The sequence below is a fragment of the Pyrus communis genome, chromosome 5 (genome assembly GCF_963583255.1).
Source record: "Pyrus communis chromosome 5, drPyrComm1.1, whole genome shotgun sequence".
Lineage (NCBI taxonomy): Eukaryota > Viridiplantae > Streptophyta > Magnoliopsida > Rosales > Rosaceae > Pyrus > Pyrus communis.
Window position 1 is genome coordinate 22867780 of NC_084807.1, and position 17275 is coordinate 22885054.

The 17275-nt window shown below is 39.6% G+C and overlaps 2 protein-coding genes across 2 annotated transcripts; both read right to left on the reverse strand.

Moving 5' to 3' along the window:
• Positions 1-132: 132 nt before the first annotated feature.
• On the reverse strand, positions 133-5724 carry LOC137733807 (elongator complex protein 1-like). The gene is made up of 5 exons (XM_068472996.1): positions 5453-5724; positions 5025-5361; positions 1697-4739; positions 1126-1224; positions 133-1026 (listed from the first exon to the last, which is right to left on the reverse strand). Exons 1-5 carry the CDS (start codon positions 5609-5611, stop codon positions 711-713), a joined length of 3954 nt encoding a protein of 1317 aa, XP_068329097.1. The 5' UTR covers positions 5612-5724; the 3' UTR covers positions 133-710.
• Positions 5725-6520: 796 nt separating this feature from the next.
• On the reverse strand, positions 6521-16709 carry LOC137733447 (uncharacterized). The gene is made up of 11 exons (XM_068472598.1): positions 16357-16709; positions 15733-15838; positions 14174-15202; positions 13962-14086; positions 13246-13407; positions 11925-12876; positions 10527-10988; positions 10129-10454; positions 9508-9606; positions 9300-9425; positions 6521-8796 (listed from the first exon to the last, which is right to left on the reverse strand). Exons 1-11 carry the CDS (start codon positions 16519-16521, stop codon positions 7021-7023), a joined length of 5328 nt encoding a protein of 1775 aa, XP_068328699.1. The 5' UTR covers positions 16522-16709; the 3' UTR covers positions 6521-7020.
• Between the last annotated feature and the right edge of the window lie 566 nt (positions 16710-17275).

A 17275-nucleotide genomic window follows, 5' to 3' on the forward strand; every position in this document is an offset into this window, starting at 1 on the left:
TTCCTGTAATCCTGATTCCCACTAAATCAACATTCCATTTTCACTTTGAGTTTTCCCCCTCTTTCTTTTAACCCGTTTTCCCGCTTTTTAAAATTATCAAGCATAAATTTCAAAAGAAAACTAACATTTCATTAAAATGTCACGAGTCCAAGCGATTGTTAAGTTTAACAACGATCTTGTTATTCCAATCAGAAATCCGGTACTGCAAAAACCGGGACATTCTTGAATTCCTCAGAAGACATAATTTCACTGGTTAGTCATAAAGAAAACCAAAAATCAAACTTTTTAGTTTATTACAGTAAGTAAAACATAATCAAGTACCTGATACAAGATCCAATAAATGAAAAACAAAATGGAGAATCAGTTTGCCACTCAGATGGAATTGCCTTTCCTGACCCCATTCCTATACCCTTCTTCAACCGCCGTCCAGACGAGATGACACCACGTGCGCAACTCCACACAGCTGCAGATAACAGTTTATGTGTATCAACGTTCATGACAATTTGGGACTGGACAGGAGATCCGATATCTGGAGCATTCCATTGCAAGGGAATTTGCAAGCTACCATCTAAAGAGATGTCAGATTTGCCTAAGCTTCAAATAGGCGCCCATCGGCAGGCATCACATGCACATTTCATCCGCATAACAAGCATGTCCAACAAGCTGCGTTTTAAAAGATTTTGTAGGTATAAAGTGACCAAACTCCCTTTTTACGGGGAATGAAATACTATACACCGCCAGAAGAAAGCCTCGGAGTTCTGCACTTCACTTCTGATAGTTTGTGTGTAATGATCCAAAGTCTGTGTGCGCTCATCTATGCTATCACTGGATATTGTATCTTCAGTTAGTTTGACTGCTGCCATATGAGACAGTTGAAGGTTTTCCGCAGCCCTCTGCAGCTTCCTTGCGGTTTCAACCTCGCCAAGCATCACAAGCGAAAGTAACAAAGATTTTAGCTCTTGCAAAGCTCCAGTTGTTAGAGACATTCCCTTCAAGTGGTCAGCCAGAGCCAGTTCCTCGCCAGGACTAAAATGTCAAGTAGTTAATTTATTAGCAATTGTTAGTGACCAGGAAGAGTAACAAGATTGGAAAATGATCTCTTAATCTTTACATTAACAAACATACCTTCCGGGACGGATTTTCCCTCTTTTTCTCTGGCGCCTGGCGTCTCTTGCCTTGCTAGCTGCACTTGATCGGGCAGATGTACCAGAGCTGTCCCTGGTCCTGTACATGAGATTAGGAAACCAATTAAAGTCTGATAGTACAAACTACAGGCATTGAACTCAATGTGAGAACCATCCTCCACAATACGATCTTTGAAGATATGGCTCAAATATAAACTGAAATGCAACATTCCAAAGAAGTAAATGGAAGGTGAAAAGAAGTGAGGGGAAACAGCAGCTGTAACCATCCTCAACAAGACGATATTGGCTAAAACAATATATTGCATATGTGCAAGAACGAAACTAAGCTATCGACTGAGGTATAAGTTAATAAAAAGTACAGGGAAAGGGTGCCCCGCCATCTGGGTCCGGGCACAGAAGTGATAATCAACATATTATGACCCTCTGATGGAGAACATTAGCTACACAACTATACAAAAAATAATAATAATAATAATAATAAAATAAAAAAACAAGATGCAAAACAAGCCAAAAAGGCAGAGCTATATGACAATAAGATGTAAAATACACACCCTGTGGTGTAAGCACTCATTCCACTGAAATTACTGCTAGCTTCTGAAGCAGTATCATCATCAAGATCGTTCATTGACCGTTCCTCTGACTGAATTTTTGCCGCCAGAAGTAACCTTCTTTGTCTTAAAGCCAAGTAGCGAGCCAAGTACTTCCCTACTTTCTCCAAACCTTCCTCGTATTCACCAACAAGCAAGCTTGCACATTCCAAGGATGCATTCTTCACATCAGAGACTAAATCCTGTCTATTGTGCATAAAAGCGACTCTCAAGGCTTCCTCCCAGTCCCTTGCACTAATCAACAAATTCATCCCATTGTTAACGTCACCACAATACTCCAGAGCAATTTTGGCTGCTTCCCTTGGTTTACCAAGTGCTTGAAGTTCTTCACAAAGCTCATGCGCCATTTGCATAATCTCATCTTTACCCAGTTTTAGAAGCCCAGCAACTGTAAGCACCTTACTCCAATTACCACAAGCACGGTATGACTTCAAAGCCTTTTCCAAACTGGAACAGCACAAATAAGTGGCAGCAGCATCGTCGAAGCATTTTTCACCACTAAGATAGTCTCCCCAGGCCTCAAGGACTTGTTTCTTCTTGGCAAGATCAGCAATCAATTGAAGTCCCAAGGGGAAAAGATGAGGATTTTTCTTCATCAGGATCAGAGAATCTGCATAACAAGTGTCTCCTGCAGAAACAATGTGCTTGAGAGCTTTCTCAAACCTGTGCAGCCTAAGGTCAATGTTATAACGCATCAAAGTAACTGGCATAGATTCCAATTCTTGAAGAAAAGGAAGGAATTCTTTAGGGTCCCGCTGAGAGTTCAATGCCACCATAGCTGCAAGGTTCAAATCGTAAAGGCCTAAAGCAGCTTCATAAACAGACTCAGAATCAGATAACCACAGGAGATGCTTCAAAGCCTCTTCAGCAGAGGGATACGACATTCTCCTTTGGTCGTTGGAACCTGACAATTCCATTTCACGGATAATTTTTATTCTCTCCAAAGCCTCATCAAGTGCAGGGGGGTCACTACGAGCTAGAGTGGTTAAAATGCAAAGTTCCCTTGCAGGAACTTCCTGCGAATGTTCCTCAAGAGCTCTCCTTATGGCCAGAAGCACAGAAGATATCTTGTTATTAGAATCAAAACCCTTGGAGTCATCTTTAGCTTCTTTCGGGAAGGGTAGAGAAATAAATTTTTTATACAGTGTCTCTGTAGTGTTTTCGTTGTTTATGGCACAAACAAACTCAGTTATGTAGTTCAAATTATTAACCTGCTTGACAAATTCTGAAGCTGATTGGAGAAACACTTGCCAACTACAATAGTCAACGATGATATTGAAATCTATCCTATGCCGCCTCACCATGAGAAGTGCATCTCTGAAACGCCTCTGTACCAATGCATTGCAAATAGAGGCCAGGACCAATTTTCTTGGATAAATGGATTCTAGGTTCCCCCGAGTTGTTTGCAAAATAACAGCAGCTTCATCTCCATGCAGAACTTCAACAACTTTTGCACCTCTTTCCCATATGTTTATGAAGTCTCCATGATCTTCTCGTTTCTTGTTAACAGCTTGGATGGGTTTCTCGAATTTTATTTCCACCTCTCTATGCAATATATCTGTGATGTCAGCAATAAAAAGACAATCCTGCTTAGTTGCCAAAACTAAATGCGTGATCACTTGGTCATCCAAATTTGAGTACAAAGAGAAACTGTTGCAGTTGTTGCATATTATCTTCCCATTGACGTGCAGCCTACAGCTCTCATCAAGGCCAAAAATTAAAGGTTCCAATGGCCCACTGTTTCCAACTAGAACCACACTCATAGAAGGGCAAGTTGATGAGAAACTCCAATCCTGTTTTGGAACTCCTCTAGGAATGCCGAACTTTGGGACATACTCGCAAACCTTTCCACCATCAAATTGGATAAATGCTGAACCTTTTCTAGCAGGATTAGGAGCAATTGATATAATCATCTCTTCCAGAGAGCTTTGGCTGGAAACTTTTGCATGCCAGCCTGAGCATGTCACTGTACGAGGGGCATGATTCTCAGAACATACAAGCTCAATTTCCTGCAAATAAAAACCGGCACCATCCGCACTTGATGTAGTTCGAGATAAATAATTACTATGACTGAACCCATAGTGAGAAACAGCAAGAATTTTATGTGGGTCCAACCATGTCATATGCAAAAAAGAACCAAATGGTGATTCAGAAATGGATGCTTCAACAGAAAACTCTTTGCCTTCTAATTCTTCCCAAGTGTCAGTGGCAGGAAGCTCAACGACACATAAAGAACCATCTGATAGAAAAGCAGCCACACAGTTCTTAGAATTCTTGGAATAGAAAGCGAAGTCTCTTACAGCACTGGGGAATTTAAGGCTGAATAAGTACATGGGAGGTGGCATTAGATATAAAGAAAAAGGGGTTACAAGTATCTTGGAGTCATCAATTACTAGCGCAGTTGAGACATCCATCACAGCTGAATTCCACATGAAGTCATACGATGTAACCTGGCCACCAAGAGTCCAACATAATAACTGCAGTGACTTTGTTGGATTCCAGACAAACCTCACACCATCCTGTCTTGGGTATCTAACTTCAGATTTTAAGTACCAGTGGTTGTTACTGAAATACCAAACCTTGACAGAGTCATAGTTTTCACATCTGACAACAGCAGCAAGAAGATCTGAACTGCAATTCCACTTGAGAAATTCTATGGTTGCTTTTGTTTGCTCATTGATGCTAAACAAGTTTCTTTCTAACCCATTTCTCTCAAAGAAAACTATTGAGGGGCACTCATTTTCTGATTTCCTATCATAAACAGCTGCAATTTTTGCTCCACTGGGCATCCAGTCCACAACTGATCCCATGAACGACTTTGATTCAGAAACAGCATGTACTGCTCCCGAATGTCGCTCCCAAATTTTAAGCCTCTTAAGCAAGGATGTCGAATCCTGCACCTCACCTAGTGTGACAAAGTACTTCCCATCACCTCGCCAGGAAATAGGGCTTTCAAATGTGAACTTAGAAGATAATTGCTGTTCACCTGAAACCATAGTTTTTACCGAAGTCGCTTAATTTTCCAAATTAACAAAACCCATGTCATACACAAATGATAAGAGGACACCAACAGAAACCGCAGAATTCCTCCAAGTAAAGAGGTCATGAGGCTAAATATAAAATGACCAATAAATTACAAGTTAGTGCTAACTCTGATTCATATGATTATCTTTTACCAGACAATGCTCTTTCTCAAACAACTAGCAAACCCTAGGCACTAAAGCAAAACTGCAATTCTGAAAATCAACAAATAATGGAGAGAGGTCCTTACATATGTGGTTGCCATCTTCCGGTAGATCCTCCAGCGCAGTCTCGTACAATAAATCCCAATCCTGAGTCATAACCAGCACCTGCCCAGACCCAGTGGTTATGGCAAGAAGGTCACCATCCGGACTAGGCGCGATGCACTTAACACCACCATCCACTCCGCCAACAACTTGAGAGGCATTATCATCCACAGAATGCAGCAGCAGAAGCCCATTGCCAGTTCCCACCAAGAGCGCCTCTTTCTCCATGAGGTAACTAAATGAAGTGATGAAGTCCTCGGGATCCAATTCGATTTGATTAACTTGCGCCGATATTGAGGTTTTGCTCCACGCCCTTTCATTCTACATCACATGAATCATCAAATTAGGTTCCAATTCGAACGGGGAAATCCAACAAGCATGTATACAAACATATATAAAGGTATATATATACCTGGATGGAGGAGAGGTGAGTGGCGTAGATGTTATTGGCGGAGGAAGCGAAGAACAAGCGATTCTGCTCAATGTCGAATGCGGAGAAGAGTATGAGCTCCTCTTCGGATTGTAAGTGGAGATTCAGAGAGACCTCCGAGTAAAGCTTCAGATTATTCATTTTTTCCGGAATCTATGGAACTCCTCAGAGAGAGAGAGAGAGAGAGAGAGAGAGAGAGAGAGAGAGGGAGGGAGTTGTGCCCTAGCTAGTTACCAGCTATGGTTGCAGCGAGGGTTTTCAGGGTTTAAGAAGTAAACATCCCTCGAAGAGAAGACGAGGACGATTATAAGGAATATAAGGAATCAAACGACATGTCGTGGTTCTGGAGAGAAGCGTATTTGCTCCTCTGCTACTCTTCTCTGTTTAGTTTTAGCCTTTTTTTGGTTTTCATGACCAAAATTTTAAATTATATGACATGATTGTTAATTGAATTATTAGGTTTAATTATAATGTGTCACTAACAAAAAAATAAGTACATTTTTTTCATTTGATTTAAAAAATTAGTTTACCTGGCATTACCGGTAAATAATTTCAATTTACAATTAAGAACATTCAAACTTGAGTACAAGTTGTACAATGGTGCAAGCACATTGCTATGGCCTCTTTTTTTTACCAACGATAAGGGAGGGGAGTGGGCTTAACCTCACAATGCGTTAGCAATAATGTGGTTCAAATTTGTCTTTAGCAAAAATAAAACCTAAAACCTCTTACTTAACAATGAAAAAAAAATATCCCTAGACCGTAATATAAAGTGGCTAAAGAAAATGTTATCTTTTATTTTTAATCAGAATCGTTTATTTTCACTACCATAATGATACGTACCATTAAAACAAATCCCGGAAACTTAGCAAATGCCCTCAAACTTATGACCCACCTAGACTTTGAATTTCCTTCCCTCTCTCTAATCTTTTTAGAAGGCACCAATTTGCTTCAAACCAATTATAAAAGATTAGTGGCACTGCTATACACACATCAACCATCTCAACTCATTCATCTAACTAGTAGTAAAACAAGGATCAATAGAATTGATTAAACAAAAGGAATTCAAGCCATATGCATTTCACTTTCCGCTTCAAGTACAATATTCTGGTCAGCTACCTTCAATTAAAACAACACAAACGATACGGAAAGATAACAACAACATCATCGACAACTATATACCTACATATGTAAGTAAACTATTAATCCAAAAGAGTCGCTGAATCTCCGATTGCAGCGATTCTTCTGCCTATATCGTTTTCAACGAAATGTCCGCCAAGTGAAGTCGGTGAGAGCTATATAGTTATAACCTCTTTGATTCTGTACTCCTATCCTGTACAAAGCTTCTGTGGTTCCTAAATTTCACATTTAACATCTCATAACCTTCTGTTAGCAAAAACGGCAACAGAAAATCAACTTGCCAAAGATGTCAAATCTAGCACCGTCTCATCTACATCCACCTGCTCCATGCTATCAAAAACTGGCACCCCCAAAGCTTTTTACCAAATGCCGATCCAAATGGACAGCCAAAACACAAGTAAGGAAGAACCCTAACTGAGTTGTATACCTTTTTCTTTTGCTGCTTCCACGACAGCATTCGCATTTCCTGTAGTCATCATAGAAAGTTTTTGGTAGGACTTCCACAACTTAACAGAGAATGGATATACAGATAAAGCTCTCTCATAAAACCTCTCAGAAATAACCTCCACGCCAGCAATATTGCCCAAAGTTTCCGCAGCTTCAACCCATACATACTCCGGTGGAATTGGGACAGCATGTAAAATTGCACTGACCAAGTTCGAGCTAGCCCAAAACAAAGCACTGAGAGAAGTAACATCGCCGGCATTGCTGCCGCTGCTTAACAGCTTACATACGGAAACAGCTAACTGATAGTTGGATGGAGTTTTGTCCAAGATGGCTTCAACAAAATCCACCAGATCTTTTTGCTCACCGAACTTTTCCGGTAAAAGAGATGGTCCATACCATACTTCAAGAACCAAATTCACCAGAGAAAAATCAGATGAAAGTGGACTGAAGATATTACTGACTAGCTGCCGGACTCTTGGCTTCTTGACGTTGTTAATGAAATTTCTTGATAATGGCTCAGAGGTAGGGAAAGCCTGAGAAACACCTAAATAGTGCTCCAAATTCTTCTGTATGCCACTTATGTAACCATTCTCCTTTAACAAAGATTCATCAGTAAGCATAAACGATGCATGTTCTCTAACACAATGCTTCAAGTATTGTGGAACAGCAGCATTCAGTGCCCTATCAAGGGCTGAGCGAGCTTCAATGTGGTCATTCTGCAAGAGATTGTGCAGAGCTAGATTAAGATGTCCAAACATTACGTCCATCCGATTAGGATCGGAACCAAGTGCCTGCCGAACTGAATCTCCTAGAGAGTTATTTGAGTTAACATGTTTCATTCCATCCAATGTACCATTTTGAAGATAGTGAACTTTCCAATCAGAACAAAACCAGCGGTCCATAACTTCTTTAGCCAAATCAAATCTTCCATCCTGAAGGGCACACTCAACGTATTGATTCCAAAGACACTGGATTCCAGGGACTTCTTTTGGCCACTCAGCAAGGGCTTCTTCAAATCTCTCAAAAAGCGAATCCCCCGTCTCATGTTTATGTGCCCGAGCTGATATTAAAACAAGTTCTAAGCAGGATGGGTACAGAGTAAGATATTTATCCAAGAGGTTCCTACATCTTTCTAAGCTGTCAAGAGCTGCCATGCACTTTAAGTGGTTGAGAGCAATGAAATGTGCCAATTTGAGACTAGATTCACTTTTCTCAAGTGATTCAATTTTCATGTATGAGTCTACAGAACCTACTACTGTATCCATCAGCATGATAGCCCTCTGCTTCTCATCACCTACTAATTCCATGGAAGGCCATTCAAATTCAGAGAGTTCTTTCTGACATTCAAACTGCCACAATACAGCATCAGGAAGTTTCCTGTAAATAACCAAGTAAACACAACAAACCCCTAATATACATTTGTCATAAATACTTAGGCATGTGAGTATATTAGAGAGCGAGAGGGAATTAGGGTCATCAAAATTTTCAGCAATGGGGAAGAGTCCAAAGACTTTCTGAATGGCCTTCTCAATGTTACCAGACATGCATAAACAATCCATCATTTGCAAAACTAGGTCTAAGATGCATGCACTAGCATGCATTCCATCTATGCCAGAATCAGGAGCATTGCGGCACAGTGTTGAGAGGGCGACATCATATGTTATCAACCGGTCGTCAAGCTGCACCCGACTGTTGATGCACATGAGCCAAAGTTCATAAGATCGATCATTGTATTTTACCTGAAGAACAAGAGGCAAAGTGTTTCCAGGCAAAAGTTTCAATTTCTTATCTCTAATGAAAGACAGAAAGAACATGCTTGGAAAGAAAAGAATATGCCCCTAGATACTAACACAAAAGAAAGGAAATGAGTGCAATAAAAATGAAAATGGAAGTAGTCTAACGCTAGAAAATGAAGCATATGAAGGCATCAAATGAGTTATTGTTAAGCATATAAATGTATAAAAACAGTTCCAAGGAAAAATTGCTCAGAGAAAGGTGTTGTCCCAAACCAATCCTACCATGCCACGTGGGATGCGTGATAGGTTTGGGTCATTGCCACCTTGGCATCCCTAATTCATGCAAGTAGTTCTCATACCTTACCGGCTAACTGAGAACATGTAGGGTTGCCGGTATGGCTGTAATACCTATAAGGGTGTATCCGCGAAAACATGCGGAGACTGCCCCCAGTATTCATGCTCCATAAAAGATAAGTCATAAGAGTAGGAATTATGCAACAGCGTACCGCACAGGAGAACATGTCATCTTCCCCTACTGACTTCATATTGCTATAGTAAATAAGCAGATAAAAAATCCAGAGAATAATGGATGTTGGTTCTGCCTCAAGAGCTCGTGACAGCACATGGAGAGCCTGCAAAACTCAAATACATAAGATGACAGTAACTGAAGCCGCTGAACACGGTTATATTTAGGTCATACACCACAGGAGTTACCTTTCTCATGCCCTCAAGTTCGTTAGCCTCCTGGCTGAAAATTAACAGGGCAATCTCCAGGTATTGATCATTGTCACCCAAAGCTTGTGTGAGTTTATCCTACACCAAATTTAACAAGAAAGTTAGCGTAACAGAACAATCACATAATAAGATTCTTAGACATCAGCATGTCACAGCAAAAATAAAAACTAAGAAGAGGGGGCAGGGGACGTCTTGATATGAGACACTCCAAGGAAATTCTATGAAGTCTCATCTTTTAAAAATAAATAGAGCTTACCCAGCTGCCGATAATTTTTCATAAAATTACTAAACCCCTGCCTCAAATATTTAAATAATTTTAGAGAAAAAGTTCAAATGGGAAGATAGAGAACTCAATCTAAAACAGCGAAAAACACTAAACAGTGATCTAAAACAATGTAAACGCTAAACAGTATAACAGTCCAAGCTTATATAGTGAATAGAAGAATTGAGATTGTTAGAAACTTATGACTAATGAAACCCAGCTAAAGAAACTCAAATAATTTACAGCACCTAAACACCAAGTATATAAACAGTATTAGCGTGCAATATTAGGCACATGAATGACAGAAAAAAAAATTTGAGCAGAATCAATTAACAAACCACTCCTCCGTTGCTATTCTGGAAAAACGATGACTGTCTGTTCAAACTCACGGGGGCCTGTATGTGACCGTCATTTCCATGCAAGAATGGTACATCCGCAGAAACATCTTTCCGAAACAAATTTGACAACACCAAGAAATGGCTGAAACACTTTTTCCAGAATTGTCCATTTCGCCGTGCTAGAACAGATTCATATGAATGCAGATCAGTTTTCAGAATACCTAAGCCAACTAGATAAGTTGGTGAAGATATTACATTGCGATACAAGGGGGCTTTTGTTGAACCATCACACTTTCTTCGACGCAATGTTGATCCAACCTGACAATCTGTGAACACATTATAACATGAATACGAGCAAGAAAATAAAAATTCAAACTTTATGATGGAATTGCTCATACCAGTACTATCAGAGTTACCATGCTGATCTTGATACAAAGTTGTGTTATAGTCCCTAACATGTTGCCATGGACAGTCATCATTGTTGCATTTTCCTCGAAGCTCATACAAGCAGAGTGGCCAAAAGGGATCAACAGCGGGACCAGTGCTATAAGATCCAACTTCTCTTCCAGATAATTCTACCAGAGTCTCTTCCGGTGGTTCTACAATGGCACTGCTGGACCGGATATTCTCGGGGTTGATACAAGTTGGACGCTGTTGACTTCTAGCTTGAGGTTCTATATAACTTTTTGGGCATATGACTTTCATATACCCAAAAGCAGTCCTTAAGATGTTACCTCTGAAGTAAAACCTGTCCTCAGAATATAAATTGGAGTGAGAGTTCGCAGAAAGATTTTCGACGGAGTGCTCTCTTTGAATCTCAAGAGGAGGCTCAGAGGAATTTTTTTCGAGCCCATCCATACCTGTAAGTAAAATCAGAAAATCAAAGAAAAAAGTGACGCAGAGCAATAGAGATCAAGTATAAGCTTCTTATGCTCAATGCCTACTCTGTGCCAAATGGATTCCCACTGTTTGACTTCATGACAATCATGCATAAGTTCTGACTTGAGGTAACACAAACTGATAGTTTTGGAAGCCACAGTATTAAGTAGCAATGAGTAAGTAATTCAAAACTCACACTATCAAAGTAGTTGTGTAAAATAGGCTGGACGGGCACAAGCACTGAAAGGTGCCAGCACAGCCTTGTTACAGACACGACACAGGTACAAACTGTGTCAGTTGGCACGAGCACAACCCAAGTACTGTGTGAGCCAAAGTTTTGGGCCCATTAGGCAGGCAAGCTAGGATGCCACTCAGACCGAGCACAGACCAAGCAGAAGCATAAGCACAAAATTGGCCTCAAGCTAGCATGACTCATTTAGAAATTGCTTTTTTATTCAAAAAATAAAAAAAGCAAATTCAAATGTTCAAGCAAAATACTTTTAATATCTAATTATAGATTAAACTTTGGCTCGCACTGCGCATCAAGCAAGAAAAGTTTACACCCAAAAGATGGATGGCTAATATTATCTGAATTCAAAATTTATATCAAACTGCATGATAAAAGAGCAAGACTATATATGTGATTCAAATGTGGGATGTCACAGAATGTGTACTGAGAGATGCACATCTGCATCATGCAAGCCCTCAGGTTATGCATGCATCCAAAAGATGATAAACGAGATGATTTAGTCAAGTTCAAGATGATAAAAACACACATTGACCATGTAATATTAAACTAAAATTAATCTACTCAAGAGTCATAAATAATCAGCTCCACTGACAATAACATCAAAAGTTCAACTAGTGGACTTCTTTTTTCCCCAGATATAGAAAGATCAGCTCAAAAAGAAAGTTACCTTCATCATCAGATTGTTGATTCTTTTCCACTTCAGAGAAAGAAAAAGTCCCTTTAATTTCTTTGGGTTTTTCCGTTCTGAAATCATTTTCAGCCCCTTCTTCCACTGAAAGTTCTGTGCCATTACAAGAACTACTATTCTTTGACAATGTTTTTGTACCTAGCTTTGCAAATAGTTTAGACCTCAACATTCTTTCAAGAAGCACAGGATCCTGGGAGTTATCAATGGACATTTTTCTATTTGATTCCTGATCTAAGTCCTTTTGCTTGTCTCCAAGGTCCATGTCTTTAGGTTGAACAGATTCATTTTCAAATGAATATCTCTCATCATCATTATCTGCTGAATTATTCAGTTCATTGGAGGGAGAGGACACTCCATCTGCACCGTTTTTGCCTAGAAGAGGCAATGGCTCTGATGTACTAGCATCTGGTTCGCTGCATGGTTCTGACCCCATGTTTTGTCCACTCAAATGCTTGTATGAGGTGTTGTGAGCACTGTTAACACATTGGATGTCTGAATCACACGCTGCTGGGTTAAAACCACTATGCTCAGGATGCATCTGATGGCTTGATGTAGGTATTAGATTCACATTTCCAGTCATGTTATTAGCATGATCCAACCCAATTCCAGCTTGGTCATTCTGCCTTAACGACCATAGCAAACTGGAATTGTCCAAAATAAACGACCTCAAGTTGGCAGAATATACTTCTCTTTTGCGGTATAGATCAGAACACCTAGCATTGGCCTCAAGAACATCCCTCTGTGCTTTACGATAAGCTTTCAGAGCATTTCTTTCTTCAATTTCACACGTTCGCCTATGTTCTTGTGCTTCCTCCAGATCCTTGTCCAATGTTTCCTCAATTTCAAACAAGGAATGCATATCTATGTCTCCTCGTCCTGTAACCTTTGCATTACCAAAACAGTTCGAGAGGCTTGCATTGTTTAGAAATGCCTAAAGGAAATTAGAAGGAAGGAATATTAATATAATTAACAAAGAACAGATAACAATCAAGAAAAAATATACAACCAGACTGAGGAAGCGGATTACTGGTTCATCCATGTCTATCCTTTTTAGGACTTACCACTTTGTAATAGTTTTATGATTTTTTTGTTTTTTTCCTTCCCTATTTACCTCTAGGTGATTATTTGGGACTTTTAGGGGTTTACTTTGATCACTTCCTCAAATTGCTTTGTATTTCACTCTTCTCTTAGTTTTTTTCTTTCCAGTTAGTGCTCTACCCATTCTATAGTGCTCTACCCATTCTACATCACAGACAGATCAGATGCCTCAAATTTCTGACATAGAGACCAGAAAACAAACCTGACATATCTTGGAGGAGGGATCAAGCTTCTTGTCACTGGATGTGACTTCCTGATGGTCAGAACTTCTCATTATATTCTTTCCGGAGGTTGATCTGTTCAAGAAGGAACCTGGTTCTAGACGGCGATCATCCCCATGTGTATGATTCAATTCCATAGTCTCCTGTAAAGTAAAATATATTAATAAATAAATACATGGTAACCTTTTGAAAACGAAACACATGCACCAAAAAAATTCTAAACAAATTATACATAGGCAATCGGGCTTGTCATATCAAACCTTGTAGTAAAATGATGTTTTACAAACTCATTCACAATGGATCAAGGCTCAGCAATATAAACTGCTTCATAAGTACAGAAAAGAGTTGACGGGACAATTTGGTGGATTAAGGTTAAGCTATAAAAAGTTATAAACTATACCGGAGATATTAACTCTTCTCCGTGTACAATTCAGTGTTTTCTGCAAGGCAGAAATCACTATTATGGGAACTTAGACACCAGTTTCATACTATATTAAATTTTCACAAAGCGCAACATGAGAGACACATCAAACACAAACAGCAAAGATGCTGCACAAGTTTTACCACCAATGAAAGGACATTTCAATTATGAAAGTTATATCAGGGCAGAGGTGAGGAAATAGGATAATAAAACCTACAATATAGGAAAATTAAATTAATCAGCAGCAGTACTGCAGTTACTAAAATATTCACTTACTGAGTTCTTCGGCAAATTATTGCAAGTCATACTTTCTGGTGATGTCACCTTGTTTAGTGTAGCATAAGGATCCACCAGCTTGCTCTTCCTATCGGACTGGATGACTTTAGTATTGATGCCAGCACCTGCAGGAAGAAAAAAGAAACAAATCATCTTGATTGATACGGCATCTCTAAACAGTTAGTTTCAGAGAGAGAAGGCAAGATATTCACCATCTTTCACTCCATTACATATATTTTCTGATGTAGCAGCAACATGTTTATCATTTTGATTTTTCCATTCTACGATGCTTAACTCTGTTGGACCAGGAATTCCTTTCTGGCCATGATCAACCTTAACTCTGTTCATTGGACCATCGTCCTCCGCTGCTGAGACTTTTGATGATAAAATAGATTTTGCAACAGGTACATCTTGTGGGCCTTGAACACTTGACTGGGTGGAAAAAGGGCCACCAACTTTCAAGCGTTTCTTATCTGGCTCTTTTGGTTCTATCTGTGTAACATCAGAATATCTCACACTGGATTTACTAGCTCCATCTCTGTGTTGGCTCGCAGCATTATCGTCCCTACATGTAATTGATTCTTTAGTTCTCTGGGCAGACTTGAGCTTTAGTTCACTTTCCCGGAGTGCAATCTGATGCCGCAAGTCCTGAAGTTTACTCGTGTTCAAGCCCACACCTTGATCACGTATCTGATGCCGCAAGTCCTGAAGTTTACTATTGTTCAAGCCCGCACCTTGATCACGTCCACGCTCTTGGCTCACTAAATTTTTGTTCATGGAATCATAATTTCTAACTCGAGATCCTTGATTAACTGATGAAGGACCAGAATCCCGAAAATTTGCTCCGCGGATTTTGGACATTGATGAGATAAAAGTGCGATTCATACCCAATTTTTTAGGCATTACTTTGTCCGCATTCCTGGCTGTCTGTTGTAACTTGTTTGATCTTGCAAGTGATGAAGTAGGTGGTTTTCCATTAAAAACCACTCCAGTCACATGACTTTTAGTTTCTCTAGCTTTTTCTTTCCTGTGCTCTGTTTCTTCAGAATCACTGCGACTATCATCGTCTGAGAAGTTTATAACAAGATTATCGTTGGACCCCATAGGGGCACCCCATCCAGGTGTGGCAGATTTTAATGGTATTCGGTTTGTATCATTGCTCTTCTGGGATGTAGACTGTACGGATATTTGGGTTTGAATATCAGCAGGGCTTGCGGGATCATTTCCACATACAACCTTCCCTGTTAGATTAACATAAATACATCTAATGAACTTGTAGTACAGGAAAGGAATATTTATCATTAGCTTATATGCATGACTCACTTCACCATACATCATGAAAATAAAACTAACAATAAGTATGCAAATCTATTGGCCCAACAAGAAAGATGCAAATGGACACGTAAATAACAGGTGTAATATGGTGGTCTGGCTTTTTACCACATCATTTAATGGGAAAAGATGCACAAAAAGTCAGTGTCCAGCTCTAGTACAAAACACACAAGCCACCAACTCTGTGTGGGCGTGTTCATTAAGTACATTAGTTTATAGCATCCATGTCTCCTTAACAGATGTGCATTATGTTTTAACCACATGACTACAAATAATTTCAAATTGGTCAAGGCACTGTATGAAAAAAGATTAGCCAATGCCAGTTTGGCACGACATGGGAGTTGACGTTGGTGCTCTATATAAATTTTCCACCTTAAACAATATTTAAAAGAAAAGAAAGGACTCATCATCTTTCATTGTCACGGCAAGCAAGACTTACCAACTTGAATGCCTTGAGTCAGTTTGTTCAATGGTTGAACAGGCACAGCCCCTGAAGGAGGCACGCTGATACCCGTGGAATGTGGAGCAGAGCAAATAGTATTGTCCTGTGATGTGAGATAGAAATACCCATTTAACACCATCATTATTTTTGCATTTATTTTGCAGCAGTGCAGAAAATAATAATAACCTCAAAAAATCGCATATAACATCAAACATTTTGCTGCAAAACAAAGCACATGATATATAAGGCATGCCCTAAATGATACAAACAAAATCAGATTCAAAACATCACATATTTGGCTAAATACAAATCACTTCACACGAAAAACACCTAAATTGAAATCCCAATTTCAAATTTCACTCATTTTTCACTCCAAAAAGTAATGAACTCATAAAAAGATTAAATAAATCCAAATCCAACACTCTTACTCAATCTAATACAGTAGGTTAACATAGCATGACTGCACGAGAAATTGATTCAGGAAAAGGGAATTCCCACCTCTTCTCTCAGAAACCAAACAAATACCAATCATACAGATAACATTTACGTACGCTCAGAAACAAACGGAATCGGAACCAAAATCAAGTTTCCAAAACCTAGGGTTTGGGGAGATGAACATACGTCATCGTCGTCGTCGGAAGACAGCTCGCCCTCTTCTCTGGTTTTGGGAGGATCGGAAGAAGGGAGCTCCGTGTTAGGGTTCGCGTTGGGAGGAGGCGGCGGCGGCGGCAGCTCCGACGACACCGTTGGCGTGGCGGCCGTTGCGTCCTCCATTGTTGAGTCCATCTCGCGGGCAAAGAGAGAGACTTTTCAGAGAGTAATTTCGTGGAGCATCTGGAGGGAGTCAATAAATGGAAAGGGGAGGGTCAAGTTTTGCTGACTCTCTCTCTCTCTCTCTCTCTCTCTCTGGGAGAAGGAAAACGCGTCTCGATGGACGACGTGAAATTCACGATATGAGGTGGGGAGGTGGTTGTTTTGTGATGAGAGGATGGACAAACGGCAATGAGGTCCAGCGCGCACTAAATAGTATTGCAACCTTTGTTTGACTTTCTTTTTGTTTTCTTATTATTTTCGACCTTTTTGCTCATGTAAAATAAAAAAATTATATGCAAGATCGGCAACGACTGCAGTTTTATTAAATTGCGGAAAGAGGATTTAAACACAAGATTTCGGATGCAAAATAAATTTTCTTAACCAACTGAATTATAAGTCACTGACGTTTTACTCAAGCTTGCTTCTCAGGGTCTTACAATGGTTGTCATGGCTTTTTACTTATCAGGGCTTGACATTTGACTCGATAATTGGGATATGTGTGATTATGCGTCATCTATTTTGAGACTAGCTAGTTATTATGGTTAGTTTATTGTGATGTTTAACCTGATTTTCTATCAAAGTAGAAAATGTATTATAAAAAATATATCGTAAATTGAACTCTCCATTCATTTATATAAAGTGTAGTGTTCTTTCTTCATTCTTGTGTCACCTTTGAGTTTATATATGTGGTGTGTAACTTGATATTCTTGTTATCTTTTCAGTCAGC

What these genes read in the sequence shown, in the direction of transcription:
- LOC137733807 (XM_068472996.1), bottom strand. Translation starts at nt 5,611, where the DNA reads ATGAATAATCTGAAGCTTTACTCGGAGGTCTCTCTGAATCTCCACTTA. An exon ending in GGAAGATGGCAACCACATAT is followed by an intron (nt 4,740 to 5,024) that starts GTAAGGACCTCT and finishes CTATGGTTTCAG; the next exon opens with GTGAACAGCAATTATCTTCT. An exon ending in GGGAAAATCCGTCCCGGAAG is followed by an intron (nt 1,027 to 1,125) that starts GTATGTTTGTTA and finishes TTGACATTTTAG; the next exon opens with TCCTGGCGAGGAACTGGCTC.
- LOC137733447 (XM_068472598.1), bottom strand. Translation starts at nt 16,521, where the DNA reads ATGGACTCAACAATGGAGGACGCAACGGCCGCCACGCCAACGGTGTCG. An exon ending in ATGTAATGGAGTGAAAGATG is followed by an intron (nt 14,087 to 14,173) that starts GTGAATATCTTG and finishes TTCTTCCTGCAG; the next exon opens with GTGCTGGCATCAATACTAAA. An exon ending in TCAACAATCTGATGATGAAG is followed by an intron (nt 10,989 to 11,924) that starts GTAACTTTCTTT and finishes TTTTACTTACAG; the next exon opens with GTATGGATGGGCTCGAAAAA.